Source organism: Vidua chalybeata, chromosome 18, assembly GCF_026979565.1.
Source record: "Vidua chalybeata isolate OUT-0048 chromosome 18, bVidCha1 merged haplotype, whole genome shotgun sequence".
Classification (NCBI taxonomy): Eukaryota; Metazoa; Chordata; class Aves; order Passeriformes; family Viduidae; genus Vidua; species Vidua chalybeata.
This window is the reverse complement of record NC_071547.1, coordinates 1933031-1955602: the sequence shown is the minus strand read 5'-3', so window position 1 is coordinate 1955602 and position 22572 is coordinate 1933031. Positions and strand designations below refer to the sequence as shown.

The 22572-nt window shown below is 53.4% G+C and overlaps 1 protein-coding gene across 4 annotated transcripts; it reads right to left on the bottom strand.

Moving 5' to 3' along the window:
• Window positions 1–2718: 2718 nt before the first annotated feature.
• SCARB1 (scavenger receptor class B member 1) lies at window positions 2719–22512 on the bottom strand. Of its 4 annotated transcripts, none has more exons than XM_053959598.1 (12): window positions 22288–22512; window positions 18562–18719; window positions 16305–16446; window positions 15650–15853; window positions 15397–15492; window positions 14694–14806; window positions 12669–12835; window positions 11933–12051; window positions 10820–10893; window positions 9932–9983; window positions 9324–9470; window positions 2719–3804 (listed from the first exon to the last, which is right to left on the bottom strand). In XM_053959598.1, the coding sequence occupies exons 1-12, from the start codon at window positions 22405–22407 to the stop codon at window positions 3682–3684; spliced, it is 1515 nt and encodes a 504-aa protein (XP_053815573.1). In that variant the 5' UTR covers window positions 22408–22512; the 3' UTR covers window positions 2719–3681. The 4 variants fall into 4 exon arrangements, with proteins under 4 accessions (XP_053815573.1, XP_053815575.1, XP_053815577.1 ...); XM_053959600.1 differs by lacking the exon at window positions 22288–22512 and adding an exon at window positions 21889–21984; XM_053959602.1 differs by lacking the exon at window positions 2719–3804 and adding an exon at window positions 6912–7052.
• Window positions 22513–22572: the final 60 nt, after the last annotated feature.

The following is a 22572-nucleotide window of genomic DNA, read 5'->3' as shown; positions in this document are numbered from 1 at the left end:
GCCTGCATCGCTGGAGGATTTGGTCACTGCTGGAGGAGCCTCACGTGCAGGAGACCAGAGCCACAGCTCAGGAACGGACCTGGCTGCCGTGAGGAGGAGCAGAGCAAACAGAGCCCAGAGCAGAGACTCGCTGGAGCTCAAAGCAGAGCCTTGCCAGAGCAAAAAGCAGAACCTTCTCTGCCCAGCAGGGTTTTAACCCAGCACGGCTAACGTGGAGCACCTGGGAGCCATGGGGCACAGTGAAGGGGATAACACAGAGATTGCTCCTGGGGTAGGAGGGTTTGCACTGTCCCCTCACCCCTGCAGCCCCAGAGGATGGCCAGGCTGGGGGTGCTTCAGGAAAGGTGGGATAGAGATGGATACCTGGAGTGGGAAAAGCCCCTGTGCTGCGTTTATGAAAGCACCCTACCCCCAGTGTGGATGGAGAGGGCTGTGTTATCTCTGTTCTCTCTTCCAGGGGAGACAGTGGAGCCTCTGTCACATCGTGGGGGAAGTCGACACCAAGCCCTGACAGTTCCCCCCGGGTGATGAAGTGCCTCGGGGATGGAGATGACTCCTTCATTTCCCATGGCTGTGCCAGGCCGGGTGAAAGGCGGCTCCCACAGTAAATCGAGATTGTTGTGATGATAACTGAGCCTGTGGGGGCCAATTAAAATCCTCGGGAGAGGGTGAATGACTTCAACCTGGCCTGGCACAGGGGAGGGAGCGTGCTGCACCAGGGCTGTGACAGCCCTGAACGCCGCGTACGGAGGGAATTGGCAAGGGAGAGTGACTCAGGGCCAGGGAAGGACTCGGCGCTGTGAGAAGCATTTTAAAACGAGTTGGAAAATTCACAAGCAGCCAACAAGGTGACTGAAGTACAGGAGGAAAACAACCGGAGCGCTGCGTGCCGATGGACAGGCACACGGCGGGGCTCGGGGCAGGGGATCAGTGCCGAGGATCTCTGACCGTGCCCGGGGCCCTCTGTCCCCCAAGGTCAGACCCTGGGTCCCCCAGGATCAGATCTCCTGTCCCCCAGGGTCAGACCTCTTGTACCCCAGGATCAGACCCTGGGTCCCCCTGTCCCCCTGGATCAATCCCTCTGTCCCCTCTGTCCCCCAGGATCAGACCCCCTGTCCCCTCTGTCCCCCCTGTCCCCCAGGATCAGTCCCTCTATCCCCCAGGGTCAGATACCCCCGGATCAGAGCCCCCTGTCCCTCTGTCCCCCCGGATCCATCCCTCTGTCCCCTCTGTCCCCCCTGTCCCCCAGGATCAGACCCCCTGTCCCCTCTGTCCCCCCGGATCAGTCCCTCTGTCCCCTCTGTCCCCCAGGATCAGACCCCCTGTCCCCCAGGGTTAGTCCCTCTGTCCCCCCCTGTCCCACCCTGTCCCCCCCTGTCCCCCAGGGTCAGTCCCTCAGTCCCCTCTGTCCCCCAGGATCAGACCCTCTGTCCCCCCCTGTCCCCCCCTGTCCCCTCTGTCCCCCCCGTCCCCCCGGATCAGACCCTCTGTCCCCCCCTGTCCCCCAGGATCAGACCCCCTGTCCCCTCTGTCCCTGTCCCCCAGGATCAGACCCTCTGTCCCCCCCTGTCCCCCAGGATCAGACCCCCTGTCCCCTCCCCTGTCCCCCAGGATCAGTCCCTCTGACCCCCCTGTCCCCCAGGATCAGACCCCCTGTCCCCTCTGTCCCCTCTTCCCCCAGGATCAGTCCCTCTGTCCCCCCTGTCCCCCCTGTCCCCCATCCCCCTCGTCCCGCAGCGTCCGCAGCCCCACAGCGCCCTCCGGCGGCCGCGGGGCAGCGCTGCAGCGCCGCGATCCCGCCCGGGCCGCAGCGCCGGTGCGAGCGAGGAGCTCCAGCTCCGCGTTCTTCTGCAAAAGCACACAAAAACCACCCGCCAAGGCCTGTGCTCACAGCCGTGCGCCCGTGGTTTAGTCGTGTTCGCTTGTCCGGCTGCAATCAGCACCGTAACGTGGTCAAAGCCCCTCAAAGGGAGCCCACCCGCGTTCTCGCTGCTGTAGCCTGCGCTGTCCCCGCTCCCGGCTCCATCGCCGCTGGCCGAGGCTGCGGCTGTGAGCTGCTCTCTGCCGATGGATACATTCGGATCCAAGGCCAGAGCGAGTTCACAGTTCACAAATCACTCTAAGTGGCGATTTGTGCCATGGGCTAACCCAGAAGTGGTGGCCACAAGAAGGGACTTGGCCGGTGCTGTCACGCCTGCAAGACACGCTTCAGGCATGGAGGGGAGTCCAGCCCACGGACCAAAGTGCCACCTTTCCCCGTTGTGAGCTCCATCAGGGCTGTTTCCATGGTCAGGCAGCCTAGGCCCACTGCAGGACTGGGACATGGCCAGCAGGGAATGCACTGGGCCCAGAACTGGGTTTATGTCCTGTGCTCCTCCTGCCCAGTAAGAGGAATGGAGGTGTAAAAGTATTGCTTGCCCCACGAGAAAGTCACAGGGCTGTCCTGGACAAAGGTTTCCAGACCCCATGAGCATCCATGTCACACACAGTGCAACAAGTCCTCTGCTCCAAGCCAGAGCAGAGATTCCCCACCTCTGTCTCATCCTTGTCAGATGCTCCAGCGCTGGCCCCTTTGGTTTTCCCAAACTCCTGGCTGGAAGTGGGAATGGGCAAGGCAACTACAGGCTAGTAATTTTCCAAAAATATTCCTAAGCTTTGGGGTTCCTTCCCATGAAAGTGGGGCCCAAGACAAGACCACCCAGGTCACCCAACAGACCATTTCAGAAAGCTGCAATGTTTTAATCAAACCCTACTTAAGGCCATTGTTACTTTCACGATTGCACATGTTCCTGCTTCTCCAAAGCACAAATATCTGCATTAACACACAAGGACAGGGTGAAGCTTCCCCCTCGCCGAGGTCAGCCAGTGTGACCAGTGCCTCCCAGTGCTGATGGCCACGGCCAGAAGAGCTGATCCCAGAGCAGGCAGCAGGGACAACTGCCAGGAGCTGAGTGACAGCTCAGATGTGCCACCGAGCTTTTGCCAAGGCTCATCTCACACAGCCACCTACAGCCAGGAGAGATTAACAGGGCTGTGAGCTGGAATCGCTGTGCAGCACAAGGGCACGGCACAGAACTGGGGCTTTAAAAATCACCACGACTCTCCAACACATGCAAAGGCTGGAGCAACCCCAGGCAGGCTCCAGGTACTGTGGGAAGGGACATCGCTGAAGTGACAGCACCCAGAAATGATTTGCAGCCTAGTCCAGTTACATCAAGTGGCAATAAAACTGTGAGTGGCTCCAGGACAGCGTTGCCCCATTTGGTGAGATGAACAGTGGCTTTTAAAATGATCACTAAATCCCATCAGTGCTACCTATACAAACCTCATTTGTTTTAAAGGCTGCCATTAAAGTGCCTTTTATCCCTAGCAATAGGCAGTTTTAAATTGCAAATAACTTCTCAGATCAGTCAGCAACCATCTTCATTCCACCAGAGAGAAGGGCTGTGGCTCAGGCCGGCCCTTGGGGACAACAGGGTTCTTGAACAGCGTTGAGGCTTCTGGATGAGCAGGAGTGCTGAGCAGCAGGACCGTCCCACGCCTGTGCTGTGCGGGATCTCGGCCGGGCTGTCCAGGAGCTCATCTTCCAGAGAGCTCTGGGGATCCGAAGCAGTGTCACCTGCAGCGTGGCCGTGGCCCAGTGGGAGGGTGTCCCAGTGGGAAGCGTGCCAGGGGGGTGGCTCAGGCCTCGGGACCGTCCTGGCTGGGGCTGTCGGCGTGGTGCAGGAGCGGCGTGGTCTCGGAGCAGGGGGCAGCTCCGCTCTGCCTGCCGGGGGGACGGGGGCTCTTCTCGGCGGCGCTTCTCTGCAGGGGAGGGACACAGGTCACAGCCTGGCCACACACCCGGCGTCCCCACCCAGGCCATGCACACCCAAACCCTCCTGCAGCGGCCAAGGACCCTGCTCTTAAGTGGAACATTTCCGTACCTCCTGTTTGTACCTTAGCAAAACGAGGTTATTTCCATTCCTGCCCACCAGCACCTGTACCACCACCCAGCCTGGAGAGCTGTGTGGAGGAGCTATGGGACAGTCATCCACGATGGAAGGGACAGGGACAGTCTGCTGAGGGGCAGAAGAGCCTGGAGAGCCCCAGGCACCAGCTGGAGCACACACAGGCAGTGCTCCTTCCTAGGATAAAGGTAGGTGCAGCCTCTGGGCAAGCGTGGAAGCTGGCGCCTTCTGGCACCAAGGTGGCTCCTCCTCACCTAAACACACCTACAAAAGAGGTTCACCACCCTCAAAGGTGAGCAGGAGCCAGATACGCCTTCCAACAGACCACGTGGGCCCTGACCCTAAATCACGTGGGCCCTGACCCTGATTAATGCAAGAACCTCAGGAGGAAGCAGCAGGTGACAAGAGTGGGTCACTTCCTGCTGCTGGGGACAGGGACATCAGCCTGACCCTCCCCCAGAGCCTTTTGCTCGCTGGGCACGTGGATTGGGGTGCTGTGGAGGGACTGTGAGGCTTGTCTAACCCTTTGACTATTGCCCTTTGCTGCTCCAGTGTGGGCACCAGTGATACCACCAGGAACACCTGGAGACTCTTTGGGCATGGTGGCATTTGGCTGAAGTTTGGACTTGAGGATCTTGGAGGAATTTTCAACCTTAAGGAGTCTATGAGCCTAAAAAGGTCTACAGACCTCTGGTGAGGGGATGCAGTCAGGGCAAAAAGCATGGCTAATATTCAAGTTCAAGAACAGGCCACCCTAACAAGCATCCCGAGCCAGGGAAAAATGCCAGCAGGGCAGCATGGATGAACCAGGAGCTCCAAACAGAAATGCAGAAAGGAGACACGTGGAAGGCGGGAGCAGGGACAGGTAACCTGGCAGGAACATAGGGAAACTCTCCCAGCATGCAGGGATGGAGTCAGGAAAGCCAGAACCCAACTGGAACTGGATCCAGCCAAGGATGTCAGAGACAAGAAAGGCTTCTCTAAGTACCCAGGTGACAAAGGAAAGAGGAGGGAACCATGAGGGCCTGGGGCTGAATGAGGCAGGGAACCCCAGAAACCAGGGGAAAGTCCAGAGCAAGGAAGATGCACCCTTGGTGAAGAGGATGAGGTCAGAGAACACTGAAGGAACCTAGACATGCACAAATCCAAGAAACAAGATGAGATGAGTGTCACAGCAAGGCCATTCCCTGTCATCTTTGACCAGTCCTGGCTCAAAGACTGAAGGAAAGCAAATGCCACTTTTGCCTTGAAAAGGATCAAGACGACCCCAGGAGCTACAGACCAGTCAGTCTCCCTTCATCCTCGAGAAAGTGATGCAGCAGCTAGTTCTAGGAACCACTTCCAGGCACATGAAGGACAATTAAATCATCAAATGTAGTCACTGGGCTCCATCAACTGTGCTTGATCAGCTGTGATGAAACGACTGCCTCGGTAGAGCAGGGGAGAACAGTGGATATTGTCTACCTGAACTCCAGGCTTTTGACACCATCTCCCATAAAAGCCTTATAGGGAAGCTGATGAAGTTGGGATTGGATGAGCAGGCAGCGAGGTGGGCTGAAAACCTGGCTGAACAGCCAGGCCCAGAGAGCTGAGTTGGAGGCCAGTAACCTTCAGTGTACACCAGGGGTCAATTCTGGGTCCAGGCCTGTTTAATATCTTTATTAATGATCTGCAAAACCTGGGGGAGTGGCTGGTACACCAGAGGGACCTCAGCAGGCTGAGAAAGGGACTGGAAGGACCCTCAAGAGGTTCAACAAGAGGATGTACAAGCTCTTTGACTCAGGATGAACAACCCCACACACCAGTAACACCCTAAAGGTCGCCCAGCTCTGCAGCAGTTTGGCAGAAAAGGACCTGGGGGTGTTGGGGACAGCTGAGGGTGAGGCAGCAAAGGCAGCCAGCTGGTTCCTGGGCTGCACTGGGAGTGTTGCCAGCAGGTCCTGGAGTGATCCTTGCCCTCTGCTCATCACTGGTGAGGCCACACACGGAGTACTGTGTTCAGTTCTGGGCCTCCAAGCACAAGAGAGAGATGGAGCTACTGGGAAGAAGAGTCCAGCAAAGGACCACTGAAGTGATTCAGGGACTGGAGTCTCTTATGTGAGCAGAGGCTGAGAGAACTGGGCCTGTTCAGCCTCGAGAAGAGAAGGCTCAGGGGGATCTTACCACTGAAAACAAGCTGCTGAAGGGAGGGAGGAAGTACAGAGCCAGGCTCTTCTTGGTGGTGTCCAGGGGCAGGACAAGAGCAAAGCAAAGGGACACTTAAAGGGGATTCCATCTGCACATTAAGAAATACTTTTTTTTTTTCTTTTTTTTTTTTTCCTTGTGAAAACTGTAAAAATGGGAACAGGTTGCCCTGGGGAATCTCCATTCCTGAAGACATTAAGAGACATCTGGACATGGTGCTGAGCTAGGTGACTCTGCCTGAGCAGAGGGATTGGAATAGATGACCTCCAGAGGTCCCTGCAACCTCAACGACTCAGTGGTTTTGTGTTCCTGTAATACAAACCCAGACATTTTATACATCAGAAATCCCCTCCTGAAAGCCTCTCTGTTGAGGGGAGGGGTGACACCCACCAGTGGACTGACCTCTGTTACCCCCACAAGTTTCTAGCCCTTCAAAAAACTTACCTCTGGAACTCAAACACTCAGAGATGGGGGGGGCGGGGAGAAAACAGGCAAGAAAAGTATTTCCTCACACCAATCCTACTTTTCCCCTGATCCCTGCTGACATTATCAGGGCTGCAGATCAGCTACACCAGGAGAAACAACAAGAGCACGTGCTTGCAACGTGGTTTAGTGCCAGCATTAAGACATCTGGATTGCCCCGGGTAAAGCCAGGAGACAACACTGTTCCACCAAGCTCGCCAGGAGGGCATGTCTGGGAGATGTGGACAGCAAACGTTTCATTTGATTGGTTTTAAGTGAAGTTTAATCAAATCAGGAGAGAAAAGCATGTTACCTGCCGTGGGTACCCACCTACAGTCTGGCTTCCCGCAACACCGTCCCCTTAACCGGAGGCAGCTTTTTGGCAGAGGTGGCCTGGTTTGCCTTATTACTGTCTGAGCTCTTTTTATTGCTACTCCAAAATAAAGAGCACTTTTCCTAGAAGACAATCAGTCTGGTTTATGGTGCACTCGGACATGAATTTCAGGAGGGTTCCAATTTTTGGAGGAGATTTGAGAAATCACTTAACTAGAATCGAGTTATTAATGAGGATTTCGAAATTTAGATTAAACTAAGTCCTATTTAAGATTTTGTTCAGTGTCAAGCCAGTTTTAAAATGGTCTGTTTGCCTTTTGAAAGAGTCACCACACAGGTTTTATGCCACAATGGCAGAGAGCTACAAAATCTGGGGGTATTTTACACCTGTACAGATTATGCTTTTTTTAGAGCTGCGAGTCCAACAGATGCATTTCAAACTGGCTCCACTATAAGCTAGACTAAGATTCAAGTGTTTCACAGTACCTCATCTACACTGGCCCCAGAGCACACTGCTCCCTCCAGAAGCCAGAGGCACACAAGACACCTGAGGGAGGAGCTGGGTTCAGGGAGACCTTCACGCTGGCAGACACGTGAAGGTGTGGACAATGTCCCTGCTCAGTGTCCCCTCTGACATCGCCTGTGACTTCGGGAGGCAGGACTGTGCACGATTAAGCAATCAGAGCAAGATCAGCAACACTTCAATCAAATGAGGAACACACCTTGGCTGCAAATCGCTGTCTTCCAGTTTACAACCTCTTATCTACTCATTAGGTGGAGACGTTCATGTGCTCTGCAGCCTTCTTAGAGATTCGTAAAGTCATTGAGGCTTTTTATTCACTTTCCAGGTAGTCAGGCACTTCCTGCGTGGATTTTTAGTTCTAACACTTCATGACTCTTTTGGCTGAGCACAGAAATACTGCTGGCTTACGCCTGGGTTTGGGACATCTCACAAGCAGATATTTAGTTGGCTTCAGTGAGTAAAAATCCAGCTTTTCTCCCTGACCCATGGTTAAATCTCTTTGATACCAGGAATTAAGACTTGCACAAAGCAGGGTGAGGAAATGCCAGCTCAGGGCTGCATAAGGTGTCAGAAACAGCTGCCCAGCCCTTTTTCAGAGCCCCTGGGCTCATGCAGCAGAGTGCAGCCTGTCTGCCAGCAACCACTGACATGTGCTGAAGGGGAGCAGTTCAGCCCAGGACCATCCTGGGAGCACAGTAAGGGTTTGTTGGTGAGCTCTGGGCTCCATGCTGGGCCCTAGCATCACTCCCACTCTGCAGGGAAGTGTGTGGAGGAACAAGGGGATTTGGGATCATGTGTTTAAGTCACTTAAGTAATTGTAGACTTGATTAAAATCCAATTACCTGGTACTCTGAGAAACCTGGCACTATGTAAGGTGGGTTTGCATCGGTGTCCCAGGAAGGGCAGGAACCAGCTGAGCAAAGGCAGCCCCTCACACAGGCTCCCCCTCATTCTGCTCTCATTCCAAGAACTGCCTTTTATCCCCACAAGCAGCCTCTTCACCTCTGCAGCTTTAGAGCCAGCCTAATCTACCTGACTGCAGTGCAAAGCTAAATCAGCTTCCTTTGATATAGGGTTAGGCTAGGAAGTTAGATCCCTACTTCCAGAACTAAAGCTTGTAGAGAGAGCTTAGTGTTACCAGATCACTGTGGAGCCAGAGCCACAGCTCTGCACTGAGTGTTTTGGCTGTTTTATACTCAGTCCTGACAGCTCAGCCTCACCCCACTGCCTGCCCCACAGCCCAGGTGCCAGCTCCCAGCAGGCTTCAGAGGTCTTCACTTCTCAGTAAGGCCAGATCCACAAGGGCTCTGAGGGTTTCACTCCCAGAGCTCTTTGGAGCAGTTTGCACAGCAAGGGCGTTTCAAGGAAATACAGAATCTGTGCTGGGCTGAGAAGCAGCCACAGTGGCTGTGTCCCCTCTGTGAGAGCACAGCATTTCACTTAACATGCTGTGTTCAGCTAGCTCCATCCTCTGGAGAAGGCTCTGTTCTGACTGGAAAAACGCTGGGACCCTGCAGAGATCCAGATCTGTGCAACAGCACAGACCTGCTGCTGCCTTCTATGGAGGCTGGGTTGATAAACTAGGATTGTTTCTTCACTAGCTGGGTGAGCTGAGAAATACCTCCTCCCCCAGGAAGGCACTTCCATCACTGCTGTGCACCAAAAACGCCAGAAATGCTTCATGTTATCTACCTGCTAGAAGGCTAAGGAAGTCCTGCTGCTATCTGCTGGCACCTGGCACCATTAGGAGATTGTTGGTGGCATCAGCCAATGTTTCCTCAGACAGGTTAGATTGTCAGCCCAAGCTACGTCGTCTGATTGAGTCTGATTTGACTGGCAGCACTTCCCACCAGGCACCTGCAGATTCTTACCTTCCTCATTGCCACGAGCACAGCTGCTGAGATAATGAGTGGGACACTCAGGCCAAGCAGGGTGTACTGCAGGTACTCCAGCACCGACGGGAGCAGCACCAGGTTGTTGTAAAACTGCTTTAGGACCGAGCCTTCGATGGATCCGCTCTGCTCGAAAAAACAGAGCTTCAGTGGCACTTCCCTCCCGTCCAGGGCTGAGACAGACCAGCTGCATGATTCCTTTCCCACCACCTCCCAGCATAAATTAGGCGATTTATGCAAGGTTCAGTCAGGTTAAGAGCTTTTACTAAACAGCAGTAGTCAGCTGGACACGCACCCACAGCTGGAGGCTGCACTCCCTGGCCCACGGGAGGACGGAGATGCTGGCAGCTCTGTCCAGGGCCCTATTTAACCCCACATCTAGGGCAGAGCCAGAGATTTACCAAGTATAGTGCAGGGTTTGTTCAGCTCAGAGGGATTAATGGCATAGCCAAGTATTGAAAAGCCTTCTGTTGGTGCTTAATTAGTCTGGCTGGCTTAAAGCTTTATCCAAAGTGGAGTTTCCCCAGCACTGGGTGATGGGGAAGCAGGAGAGGCTCTGCAGAATCAGGCTGAGGAAGGCAGCTCACCTCTGCAAACCACAGCAGCGGCAGGACCACTGGCTTAATCTTCCCTGTTTGACTGGGGGGAAGAAAATTTAAAAAGAAGCTTAGGTTTATGGTTGATCAGGTCACAATTAGCACAACAATTCTTCCTAAGGGGACACGTCTGACAGACTGACAGTGGCCAGGAAACCAGCATAAGGAGGTGGCAATCCCTGCTGCTCCAGTGAGCTGCTCCCACCTTGGGGGACCAGGTGCTTTCCATGCAGGAGCAGAGCTTATGCTTCCACGGGGGGTTAGCTGCCCAAGGACAGCAGTAAGTGCCATCCCAAACCTGGGCTCCAGGGAGATGAAACTCAGTGAGCCAGAATGCCAAAGTTCATGTCTCAGTCACCTGGGGGCTGTCTGCAGGTGTTTGCCCCTCAGCCCAAGCAGCAAGAGCACACTCCCAACCTTGCTGGTATTTAACATCTGGCACCACAGAGTTTGGTTACAGAGACCTCCTGTTTGCTTTCACAGAGCTGGAAGTGTCTTCTGGACACAGGCTTCACTCTCTACCCCACAGGCAGAGTGGGTTTTGCCTCTCCATGTTGCAGGTGACTCCTGAGAGGCAGCACAGTGTAGGTGAACAGCTCCAGCCCCACCAGGAGGAACATAACATCCCTCAGCTGTCTGGTGAGGGACAGGGACACTGCCCGAGCTGAGCAAACAGGCAGCCACTCTCTGCACTGCTAAAGGATGGAGCTTGTGGTCACTGGAATGGCTGATGTTTCAACAGGAGCCAGCTGGCTCCAGCAGTAGGACAACTGCTCATGGTAAAGCTTTGGAGAGAGTAAACTCTGCAGCAAGCTCAGCGTCAGCAGAACTCCCTGCTCAGGGAAGGCAGATGGACATTTCTAGGAGGTGACCACTTACGTGATACCAGACACGTGCTTCAGGTACAGGTTCAGCTGGAGCTTGATGGAGCAATTCATGGGGATGCCTGTCATCTGCAGGAGAAGAGAACAACCAGTTCATCAGTAACTTCCTAGTGACTTCTTGGGACCAACAGACCCTATCCAACATTCCAAGACCATGAAAAGCATCACACTTCAGAGCTGGTCTTGTTGACACCCATTAAGACATTGATTTCTCATGACTCTGCAGTTTTGCAACACATTTTTACAAGCAGAGAATTTTTGTTGGACTGTCCCTGTTTGTAGTCAGCAGCATGCAGCTAGATAAAAATGTAGTTAACTGTACTGTTATCAGTAGATGTTTGATACTGTAATAAACTTAATTAGATTTTCATAATTGCGATAAAAAAAACAGTCAGAACCCAATGTCTAGATAAGACACAAGATTTTTTCTTACCTCAAGAGGGAAATAGTTTTTTTTTTTTTTTTTCCTTGAGCAAGTATCACTGAACATTTAGAAAAACTGACCTCACACAACACAGGCTGTGGGTGGAAAATCCCAAAGTCCCTTTGCCATCAGCAGCTGGGACAGTGACACCTCAGGACACCCCAGATCACCCCTCTGGAGTGGTGACTTCACCCTCACGCTGTGGGTACGTGAGGGGTGCAACACAGCAGCAGCCCAGTCCAAAGGCAGTCAGCTCCAGATGGGCAGGCTGAGAGAGTGGAAGAAGCCAGCCCAAGAAATGGAGGTGCCAGCTTGAGCCACAGCGTGGTCTCCAGACTTTGCCAGCCAGTTCTCATGGCAGTGTGCCTCTGCAGATTTGGCTGCTGCCAGACACACCTCCTAGTCTTATAGGCCTGAGTCAGTGGAAAGAGTTTCACTGTGCTTATCGAAACAATTATGTTTATCATTAGTTCTGCAATTCTCTAGAAGCCAGGCTAATTATTCAATTAGTTTATGGCTTTGACATTTTTATCTGCACATGTCCTGGCCAGGCTTTGCACTATGGAACCTGCTCGGATCAGCGCCACGACAGCAGAGTGCTGCCACCACTCAGCTGATGGCAGTGTCCCCCCCATGCTGGGCTGGTCCCTGGGGTGAGGGGAGGACCCTGGTGGGCTCACTCACGGGGTGCATATCGAGGAAAAGCCCGTGCTGGTCCTTGTTGGGGTGCAGGCCTTCCACTGCATTCACCAGGGACGGGTCGGCGTTGTAGAAGTGAGGGTGGGAAATGAACATCGGCGCATCTGGACAAGATTGAAAGCATCTTAATCTGCTCCACACCCACTTACAAGCTTTTTTTGAAATTTTTAAGCTCTTGCAGCACTTGCTCTGAACAGGCTTTTGTGTTTTCTCCTCCCAACCAGCAATCTCCTTCCCCTCCCTCCCTGCAGGTTGTCCCACTGATCTGGGAGGATCCAGGACCAAGCCGCTCTCTCCCCGCAGCATGCGGCACACGATGCCTCGGCAAAGTCCCTGTTCCCAGACACGAGTTAGGACAGCCAGCCTGGTCTGTCACACACACACTCAGTGTCCAGAGTTAACATTGCATTTGGGAGCTAAGTGGGCTGCCTCTTCCTTGCTCCCCCCACCAGCCCAGGGGATGTAATGCTCCCACTGTATCCTTGAGCATTCCCACAAATGCCAGGCTCTCATAGGGCTGGGCACTGAAGGTTAGGCCTCTAAAAAAGGTTTTCCCTCTTTCCCACATTGCTGAGAAGCCTGTGGGAGTGCAAGCAGAGCCCAGCAGCACTTTTCACCATCCCAGCAGGCACTAGAGGTGTTTTTCTGGACAGTCAACCTTCTGTTGCATCTCAAATTTAATACTGTCCCACTAAGGAGAGCCGGGGGGGAAAGGACTTACTGAGCCTACAGGTGCTGACGTTCAGGATGCCAGACTGCAGGCAGGGGCAGAAGCCCTCGTTGGGTGGGTAGTCTGTGCCGTTGGCAAAGAGGGTTTTGGGCGCCACGAAGCGATAGGTGGGCACACCCTTGAACTCCCCTGACTGCTCGTACACCAGCCTCATGGATCTGGAAGGGTTGCAGTGGAGAAGGATCAGGATTAGCCAACAGGTTCCCAGCACAGAAGTGGGTTCTTATCTTGGCTGGACAAGATGCAGTTGCAATGTAACTTAGACTTTGAGATCAAGATAAACCCTCAGCAGCGCTCCGGGGAACAGGGAATGAGTATTTGAGCCTTTTGATTTCCATGTTTTAAGCACATCTAAAGAGCTGGTCAGGACTAGTTATGGAGAGAAACCACAGGCTTGTTTGCTATATTCAGGTCAGATTTGTTTAAAGGCATGTAGTAATCCCCAGGGCTGCTCTCCAAGAGATAATACCCACTTTATGCAAACCTTGGCTCCGAGGTGCTCCGTTACAGGGCAGGGACACCAGATAAATCTCTTTTGCAGGCCCACTCCAGCAGTAGACTGCCAGGGGAGTGGAAAATTTCCCTACCTGACACAGCAAGATCTTTTTCTTGCTACTAGAGGCTGTTGATATTGTGCTGCAAACTTGCTGGCCAGGTTTGATGCAAGTCTCCAGGACAAAAATTTGCTCCCTTCACACGTGAGTGAGGCTTGCAGGGATCAGAGGATCAGAGAATGGGCGAGTGGGTCACAGTGGGCTACCAGGACAGCCTGGGCAGGCCAAGGGGATGCTCATTCCTACAGAGGCCTTCTGATGCTGGGACCAAGGAGGGGGGGATTCAGGGCATGTCCAGCAGTTACACACGTGCCTCTTGGCTTTGCTCACCTCCCAGCCAGGAGGCAGAGCTTGCTGTAGCCCTAAAAGCTTGGCAGCTGCCTCTCAGCATCAGCTGCACTTCATGTGCACAGAGCAGAGATGGGCCCTGCCTGCCCTGCAGAGGCAGGTATGCTCTTAGCCTACCAACTGATGTTTGTGACTGTGTGAACAGAGGCTGAGGCAGAGGTCTGGGGAGAAGACAGCACTGTCTGAAAAGCTGAGCCACTTCCCCACAGTTCTGTGTGGCAGGAGCCTCCTGTGCCAACAAGAAACCAAGCTCGGTTTCCTCCACTTCACTGGAAGCCTTGCCTGGAAGCAGGCTCTGTTCCAGAGGTTCCTGTAGTTTCACAGGGACAGGTATGTGTTTAAACTTCAGTTACAAGTAAACTTCCCTGTAAATTCCTGGCTCGGGGCCATTCTGGTGTTTGCTGATGTCCCTTGTGCAGAGGAATCCGTGTGCTATTGCTCAGCTCAGCTGTCTGTTTGTTCACTGGTCATTGTTCTCTGTTCAACAGGAGCACTTGCTTGTTTTGCAGCACTATCTACAAAGCTGGAATTCTCATTATCTTCCCCAGGCTAGGGACAGGGGTTTTGTGCGTGCTTCCCCTCCTTCCAGCCTCAGGCACAGGCACACTGGGGTACTTTAACCCCTGTGTGATGATCAGCTAAGGTCAGGGTGTCTTACACAGGCAGGGAAAAAAAAAAAAAAAAAAAAGAATAGAAAAAAAAGAGGAAAAAAAAGAAGAAAGAGTCTGGAAAATGGTGGCATGAATCTCTTCCCAGACATAATTTCTCCAAGAGCTTAGTCAGCTGAAAGAGTTCTGCAGTTGCAGTTGCATTTCCTTCTGACAACCCTTACTTCTCCTTCTAACTGCCTACATTAGATAACCACATCTGGTTATTTTGTACTGATTCAACGTGGGCAAGCTGGACATCTCCAGTGACCTGGAAGGTATTTATGGACACCACAAGATGCTGATAATGAGACAACTACGCTGTTTGCAAAGCTCAGAGGTAAGGCAAACCCAAACTGCAGCTGAACTTTAACTACAGGAACAATTCCTGAGCCCTCTGCTTGTGCAGGATGGCTGCAGCGTGTCCTGCCACCTGCATGGGGACAGGCTGGCAGCTGTGGCCTCACCTGCAGGCATCAGGGCTGTAGAACTCCAGGAAGGTTGGGGACATGAAGGGTGGCCACATCTCCCCTGCCGTCCCGTTGATCATGTTGCAACTACCGCTCCGCCAGTAGTTCACCTGTGGGACAGGTGTGGAGAGAAGAACTCAGAAGGACGAGCTTGCTGGAGTCAGCTCTCACCCCTGCATGGAATGTCCACCACCCCACACTGCTTCCACAGCAGCAGCCAAGATCTTTCCCATCTTAAGCACGTTTTCCATCCTCCGTGGTTCTGTGAGCCAAACATCCACCCAATTAATGGACAAGATCCACCTGCCCCCAGAAGCTGATCTCTATCTTCAGCTGATTTTAGTTAGGAGCAGAATTCCACAAGGGAAGAGTAAAGCATCCTTTAACAAGAGCATTTAACACCTTCAACACAGGCCACAGGAGCCTGAGACTTCAACCATTATAGGCAACCAGCTCCAACAGCACTGCAAGGGAGTGCAAGTGAAAAACCCATGAGGAGATGAATTTAATGCTTCCTGAAAAGCCCCTTGCCACATGGCTGCCTCCTGCCAGCTTGCTAGAACAGAAGTTGCAGCACTTGAAGTCCTGTAGAAACTTTCCTTCACACCTGACGCGTACACAGCAGCACCCAGAGCTTTCAGCTTACCCTGCTTTAAATCAGGCACTCCCCATTATCCAAGCTTTGCTGCCAGACACTCACCTTCTTCAGCCCATTCCACGAATCCACCATGTGAACTTCACTGATGTTCTTCATGCCCGTGTTTACTGTGAACAGCCCCGAGTTGGAGTTGTTAAACTGCAGAGAAGAGGAATGATTGTTTAATCTAAGGCTGCAACACGCCCCTGACTCACACACCATCAGCTGCTCAGCTTCTGCTTAGCTGAGTGTCTGAGCTACCCCCAGGACCAATACTGCTGTGATTCTAGCCTTCCCAGCCAACACTTTTACTTACATCCATGAACAATCCAAACTTCCCCTTGAAAGGGAGCAGGCCAGGAACAATCAGATTTATGGCATCTATGAGGGGGTCGTCATACCCCCACATGATCTCCCCCACCGTCCGGTTCATGAACGCCTCCTGCTTCAGGCTGGCCAGGGCTCCGCTCAGCAAGAACTTCACCAATCCTGGCAGCTTTTCCACCATCACAGCTGCTCCCTGAGGAAGAAAACAAACTTCTGCCATGAGAGGCTCACCTGTAGCAAAGACGAAGCATTTTTGGTGCTAGCCAAAATCATTCTGCTATCATCTCCCGTCTATACCCCAGAGGAATCCTCAGGGCAGACCAAGGTTCTTCATTTATTCCCAGTTGGGGAAGAAAGCAGCTGAGGGCTCACCGGCTTGATTTCCCCACAGGATGCTCAGATGAGGTTGCAGACTCAAAACCAGCTGCTGTGCACACTCTGGTTTTGGAACGGTAGCCGCCTAACAGAACAATTAAAACCCCACAGAGCAGAAAATTGCATTATATAAGCTTAACCACCTCACTGTTCAATCAGCCTTAAGCCCTACAAGACAGTGAGTCAGTAATCCTGTGGTTCAGTGCTGCATCTCGCCACCCTCCCTGCAAGCTCAGAAGGGAGAACCCCTGCAGGCAACAAGCACTTACCATCATCATGATGTTTGGCACAACAATGTACTCGTCTTCCGTGCCATTGGACAAGTCTGGCTGGAAGAAAAGGTGCCGGTACTCCAGGTAGGAAACGGTATCGTTGTCGTGGAATGTGATATTTGTTTTAAACCTGTGCTCCCTGCAAAGAGATGGGACATCATGGGAACCATCCCCAGGCAGAGCCCCTCGAGCCAGAACGGGCTGCACAGGCCTGGGCTTGCTGCTGGGGGACACCAAAGCCCAGCGAGGAGCCTCGGGGCAGCTGGGGAGGCAGTGTGGGAGCAGATGTAAACCTCCCACCCCAGCCAGGGTTAGGGCCTGGCAGGAGGAGAGGCCAGCCCAGGAGCCAGGCATTCCTGACAGGGTGGATTCTTGCAGGCACTAAGTGTTTCTTCCCGACTCATTACCCAAGAAATTTAAGACAAAATAGTAAATCTCCCGTGTTGCTTCACCCACAGCCACTGTTAAGCCCAGGCACACCAGAGAGGTGCCAGGCATGCAGAGCCCATACACCAAAACCACCTGCACACAGGAGAGGACCAGCCAAGATGCCCCATGTTCCACCAGGGATTTGTTCCCAAGCTCCCTGATGGCTCCTGGGTCCAGGGCAGCCTGACCCTCCACACAGCATCATGGCCCTTCTGCTCCTCAGGGCTTCAGGCCATCCATGTCCTGCACACTGCCTGATGCCTTTTAGCTCTCATATTTCCCAGACTCTGCACTGCATTGCTGTGTAGCTCTGATCTCCATACGAAGTGCCAGCAGCTCTCCTCACAGCTCAGGCACACTGAACAATCCTTTTCCAGCCCCAGAACCAAGGACACTGTGACAGCTTCAGCCCAAAAAGTGCAAACAGCAGGGGATGGAGGAGAGCAACCTGGGAGGGTGGGACTGCACAACCTGGAGCTGGGATTGGACAATTAACCCCAATTAACAGAAATGGACCAAAACTTATAAAAGTGTGAAAACTCATGACATGCCATCCACCTTGGATGGAGCCACGGCTGGGCTCTTGCACTGCCCCAGGTGCATCCTTTGAAGGCCTTTTAATAAATCCCTGCTTTATTCCTTTAACACTGTCCAGCCTCTGCTCTAGGGAGCCTCTCAAGGCATCAGCCCAGTGCTGCTGGACTTCAGCCCACACCACAGGGGCAGCCCAAGGCTCATGGAGGCTGCAGTGCTCTGCAGCAGTGCGAGGTTGTCCCCAACACCACAAGCCTGTTCCTGCTCCTGGAGGAACTAAAGCTCAGCTCACCAGCAAAAACAAAGTCCTTCACTGTGGAGCCTCTGTTTTACAGCCCACATTAGGGAAGGGCACTAATCTAGCTCAGCAGGAACACAAGGACACTAATAAGCTTTGCCCCTTTGTTTATTCTTACTTACAGTAAGTGAAGCTTTTCCCCAGGCCAGGAGAGCGATGCGATGGCAACATACAGAACCCACCCTGGCAAGGCCAGGGCAAACAAGGGCACACACATACTGCAGGTGTCCCCTCACACTGCTCAAACAGCTTTGGATTAACCAGTAATCTTCCCCCATGAGCTTGCTTAGGCTGCTGTTCAACCTCACCCCACTGCTGTAGGTACTAACATATTGAAGATCACTGCTCACGGGGAGGTTCACACGCTCAGCATCAAGCACTGCTTCCTCTTTCAGGTGCTGAGAAGCAGCTGGGGCTTCAGCCACCATCCTCAGCTATGGAAAACAGACCCAGCCCTGCTGTGTGTGGGTCTGACCCAGTGCTGGTGCTCCATACTTGGTCTCCATACTGGTTCCCATGACCAGAGCACTCGTACTGGGCACGTTCTGGGTCTCACCTCAGGTAAGGACTTGGGCTGACCCATGAAGTTTGATATTGAGGCGACTCCAGCTCAAGAGCTGGGCTCTTAAATGCACAGTGAACAGCAGCACTCTGAAGACAGAGTCACCCACCACCACACCAACACCCCTCATACCCATGTTTGGACCGTAGCAGCCCAGGTCTGCCTGCCCAACAGGCCCCAGAAAGAGACTGAGCTCCACAACTCAGTGGAGCACCCACCAATCTCCCTGTCTCAGTGACCAGAGGTCCTACGTGTGTCTTCAGCAAGATCAGAGCAACCAGAGCACATCTGGGTCACCTAAAATCCAGTGCCCCTGGGCTCTCACCGAGCCTGCTGATGCCATGCCCTCCTGCCAGAGGAGCCAGCCAGCAGCCTGGCAGGCAGCACGGTGCTCAGGCTCGTGCCAAGCTGGACCACCAGTGGTACCTGACCTGTACACGTAGGGTCCACGCTGGCTCAGCACCGGCTTCGCTCCCTGGAGGACCTGCTTGGGGTTCAGCACTTCAAAGAAATGCACTGTCAAGTAGAAAGGAACAGGGATGTCTTTCCACATTTGGAAGGAGATGCTGCTGGGGTCGATCCTGACGTTCTGGAAGGCAAAAAAGAAAAGAAAACAAGTGGTCACAGCATTTGGGCTCTGTGGCTGCAGGTGAACACATCCACCCTCAGCTCAATGTAAGGCACAGCTGAAGGTGGCAGTTACAAGAGAAGCTCTCCAGAGGATCCAGGTGTGTTTGGCAGACTGAAACTCAGCTAGATACACAGTGAGAAATCCTGTGTGTGCAGAAGCATCAGGTTTATGCCACTGGATGTCTGCTGGCATATTTTTTCAGGTTTAACTTTTCTAATCCTACCCACAGGGTTTCTGAGTGTTTTGATGTGCTGCAGGCTTGGCTCTGAATTATTCACTATTCTGCATGTTTTACTTCTCTGTCCCAAAGGCCTTTGCTCATGGGTTTGGCAGCTCCACAAAGCTAAAAGCAACAAGGAGTGGCACAGATATCCTCACAACTGTTTGGGTACCAGCAGGGAGTGCCCATTAGAATCCCAAAGAGAAGATGGAGAACTGGGATGGCAAGGCATCTGTGTCCTACCAGCACAGCACAGGACACCTCTGCCTCCTCTCAGCTGCCAACCTGCAGTGACTCACAGCTGATCATGAGGCAGGTCAAAGGCAAGGCACAATCATGCTCCTGCATCACTGTCCTGCGTGCTGGGAAATGCCTGCAGGAGCTCAAAGACAACTGAAGCCCTCCTTAGCTCAGACCTGACAAATGGGTACACCTGGCTCCACTCCCTCCCTGCCTCCAGGGTGCTGCAGGAAGAGCTTGTTCCTTCTGGGACACTCACTTTGGATGTGTTCCACCATAATCTCTTCTTCTGGGAGCACACAGATCCTTGTCCCTGCTTACGTAACCCAGCCAGCTTATGGAAGCGGGGTTGATCCGTGAACAGGAGGAGGGACGTGGGCTTTATGCTGGTGCAGCTCAGCAGCTCCAGCTCTGGAGCAGCTCCATCTGCCTGGGCACGTATTTGCTGACACAGGGAGTTGAGGTACCAGAGGTTTCCCCCGTAACATCTCCTCTTTCTTGAGGCGTTTTGTGGCAAGGCTGAGCTACCCGTGGGTGGGAGGCCTCTGCAAGCCCCTCATCCAAGCCCTATCCCTGGGAAGACATCTCCACAATGTCATGTAACCCATGGAACCTAGCAAACCCTTCCCACCACCACACGCCGCTCTCATTTTGCCAGCCTCAAGGATTTCATGGCAAAAGAGCAGGAATTAGGAGAGATTTTAATTTAGTCTGCTTTACAACCCTGATTTCCAAGCATCAAATGGATTATGATCAACAACATCTCCTTTCCTTTAATTGCTTGTTCCGTCTTGCACTCCCTTGACTACTTGTTGCATATGCATTTATTTATATAATTTATTTTTATAAATAAGCTATTATTTTTATAATAAGTACCCAGTCAGATGGAGCTACATCCCAGCTCCCTGCTGCCTTTCCCAGCTCCTTCCCCACCTGGGCACAGCAGCTCAAGGCACTCCACAGGTGCTGCTAAGATCCACAAGGGGTAGCCTTAAAATTAAGCTATTTTTAGGTCAAAACAAACATGGTCATACATCTGGAATAAAAACAAGAGTACTTGTCAACTAGATGGGTTGCAAGGGGCCATTGAGATGTTTGACCCCTCCTGACCAGGCTGATCTTTGTTCCTGAGGAACTGAAAGGAACTGGTTACTGCCCATCGGCTCCAGATGGGGCCAGAAGAGCAGCAGCTCCGCCACAGCAGCCAGGCACGCTGCTCAGTAAAACTGAGAGGTGAGGTTTCCCCTGCAGACTGCAGCAGCTAAGCCGGGTGTCAGTCAGAGCTCACCCTCCACGTCCTCTCAGCACCCTCCTCCTCACCCAGGACCGTGCTGCTCCTGGCTCCTGCCACCCAGGAACAGCACCCGAGCTCCCACGGGGACCAGCCGCGGGCAGCAGTGGGATGAGCTGATGCAGCCTCACTCTGTGCAAACTCCTACCTTAGGCAGGTCTGCGGCATTCCAGATGTTCCCAGAACAGCAATATTCCCCAGGTTTTGCAGGGCCAACCCCACAGGCAGCCCAGTGCAGATGGGGCAGGCTCCAAGCTCCTTGCTTTCCCTGCACACTTCGCCCAAAGATATCCTAGAAACAACCACCTCTCCATGACAAAGTGCTTTTCCATCAGGATATGGCATCCTGACAGAGCTCAGGAAACCAGGATGGGCAAACCTTTACCTGCCCAACCCCAGCCCTTCAAGTTCCTCTTACCCACGCTGCTCTGAAGACCTACCCAGGAGTTTCAGTAAGGGGCTGAATGTTTCTCACCACCCGTCACCATTCAGTTATTAGGCTTAATGTGAAATGGAAAAAAAAGGAGCTCAGGGTAATTTTGTGTCATGTTGAAGATGGGGAGACCAAGGGCTTGAGGTGAAGGGAGGAGAAACAAGGGTTGATCTTTTCTTCATCTTCTGCTCTCATTGCAAATTACTATGACTTAGCTAATTAGGTTGAAAAAAAAAAAATCAGGATTAGCTAAAAAGAGGGCAGAACTTTTTTTGTGCAAAAACCTGTCATTTCTGTTCCGCGGGGGCCATTCAGCCTTTTATTTGCAGGTTCCTGATGTCCTGAAACTGAACAAAGATTTTCTACTCTTTAATCCATAGGACTACCTGGCTCTGCCCAGCCATTAGCACTTCCAAGGGATATGTTTAAGTAGGTCATTTTCAGCAGAGACTTTGTGCCACACACAACGCCAGCCATTGGCTATGAGGTGTTTGTTCATCTCTTTCATCAGAAGGAAATTTTCAGGGGCTGACCCGGGTAGGTGGAAGCTTGGAGAAAAACCAAGGCAGGGAGCACATCTGCCTCGGACAGGAAGAAAAAGGTTTGGCTAAATGTGGGGAGCTCTACACGACAGCAGGATAACCGGCGTCCCAGCAGCAGGGACAGGAGTGCTGGTTCAGAAAACTGCTCAGTTACTGAACAGACCAACAACTCCATCCACAGCCCCACGCTTTGGGGACAAACCCTCTTCTGCCTCAGGACCTCTCCTGGGGATAAAAGAGGTCTTCAGAGAAGCAACTCCTCAGGCTTTCAGTCTAGGAGAGAGGAGAGCTTGGAGGCTGCTCCGTGCACAAAGCTTCTCTGGAGCGCTCCTGCACATCATCCTCTTTCCAGCTGGGAAAGCACCACGCCTGGGAGCCCGGCAGCGCGCTCATTTACTTACGAAAGGAATAACTGGCGCCGCAGGTAGAGGCAGGAGGGAAGGGAGGAAGTGTCGGTGCTAGCGGTGATGCTCTGCCAAGCACTTTTTGCATCCCCAGCCAATTCCGGGGATGCAAAGAGGGATGGTTAACCTGCTCGCTCCGGGCACATTTGCTGCCGACAAAGGTGGAACACCCCAAGCCCGCGTTCGCCCAAGACTGAGAGCCCGAGGCTGCTCGGAGCTGCAGCAGCGACACCGCCGCCTCCAGCGCTCGGCTCTCCGCACCGCACCAGGCAAACGCGCACCGAGCCCCGCACCGCCCCCGGCAGCAGAACTGTAGAACAGAGCAGATTTGCGTTGGAGGCGACTATTAAAGATCATCTCCGCACCGCCGCCCGCCGCCCGCCGCGCCGCGCTGACCTTGATGACCTGCTGCCTGATGATGAGAGGCCCCACGAGCAGCAGGCAGCCCCCCAGGAGCGCGCAGGCCACGCCGGCCAGCCCCAGCCCCACGGACAGCCTGCGCTGGGCCACGGCCATGGCGGGGCGCAGTCGGCAGCGGACCGGGACCGGCAGCGGGTCCCGCCGCCGCCGCTTTATGGCCCCGCGGCCCGGCCCGGCCCGGCCCGGCCCGGCCGAAGGGGCGGGGCCGCGCCGGGAGTGGGCGGGGTTTGTAAATGAGGCCACGCCCCCCCCGCGCGCGGC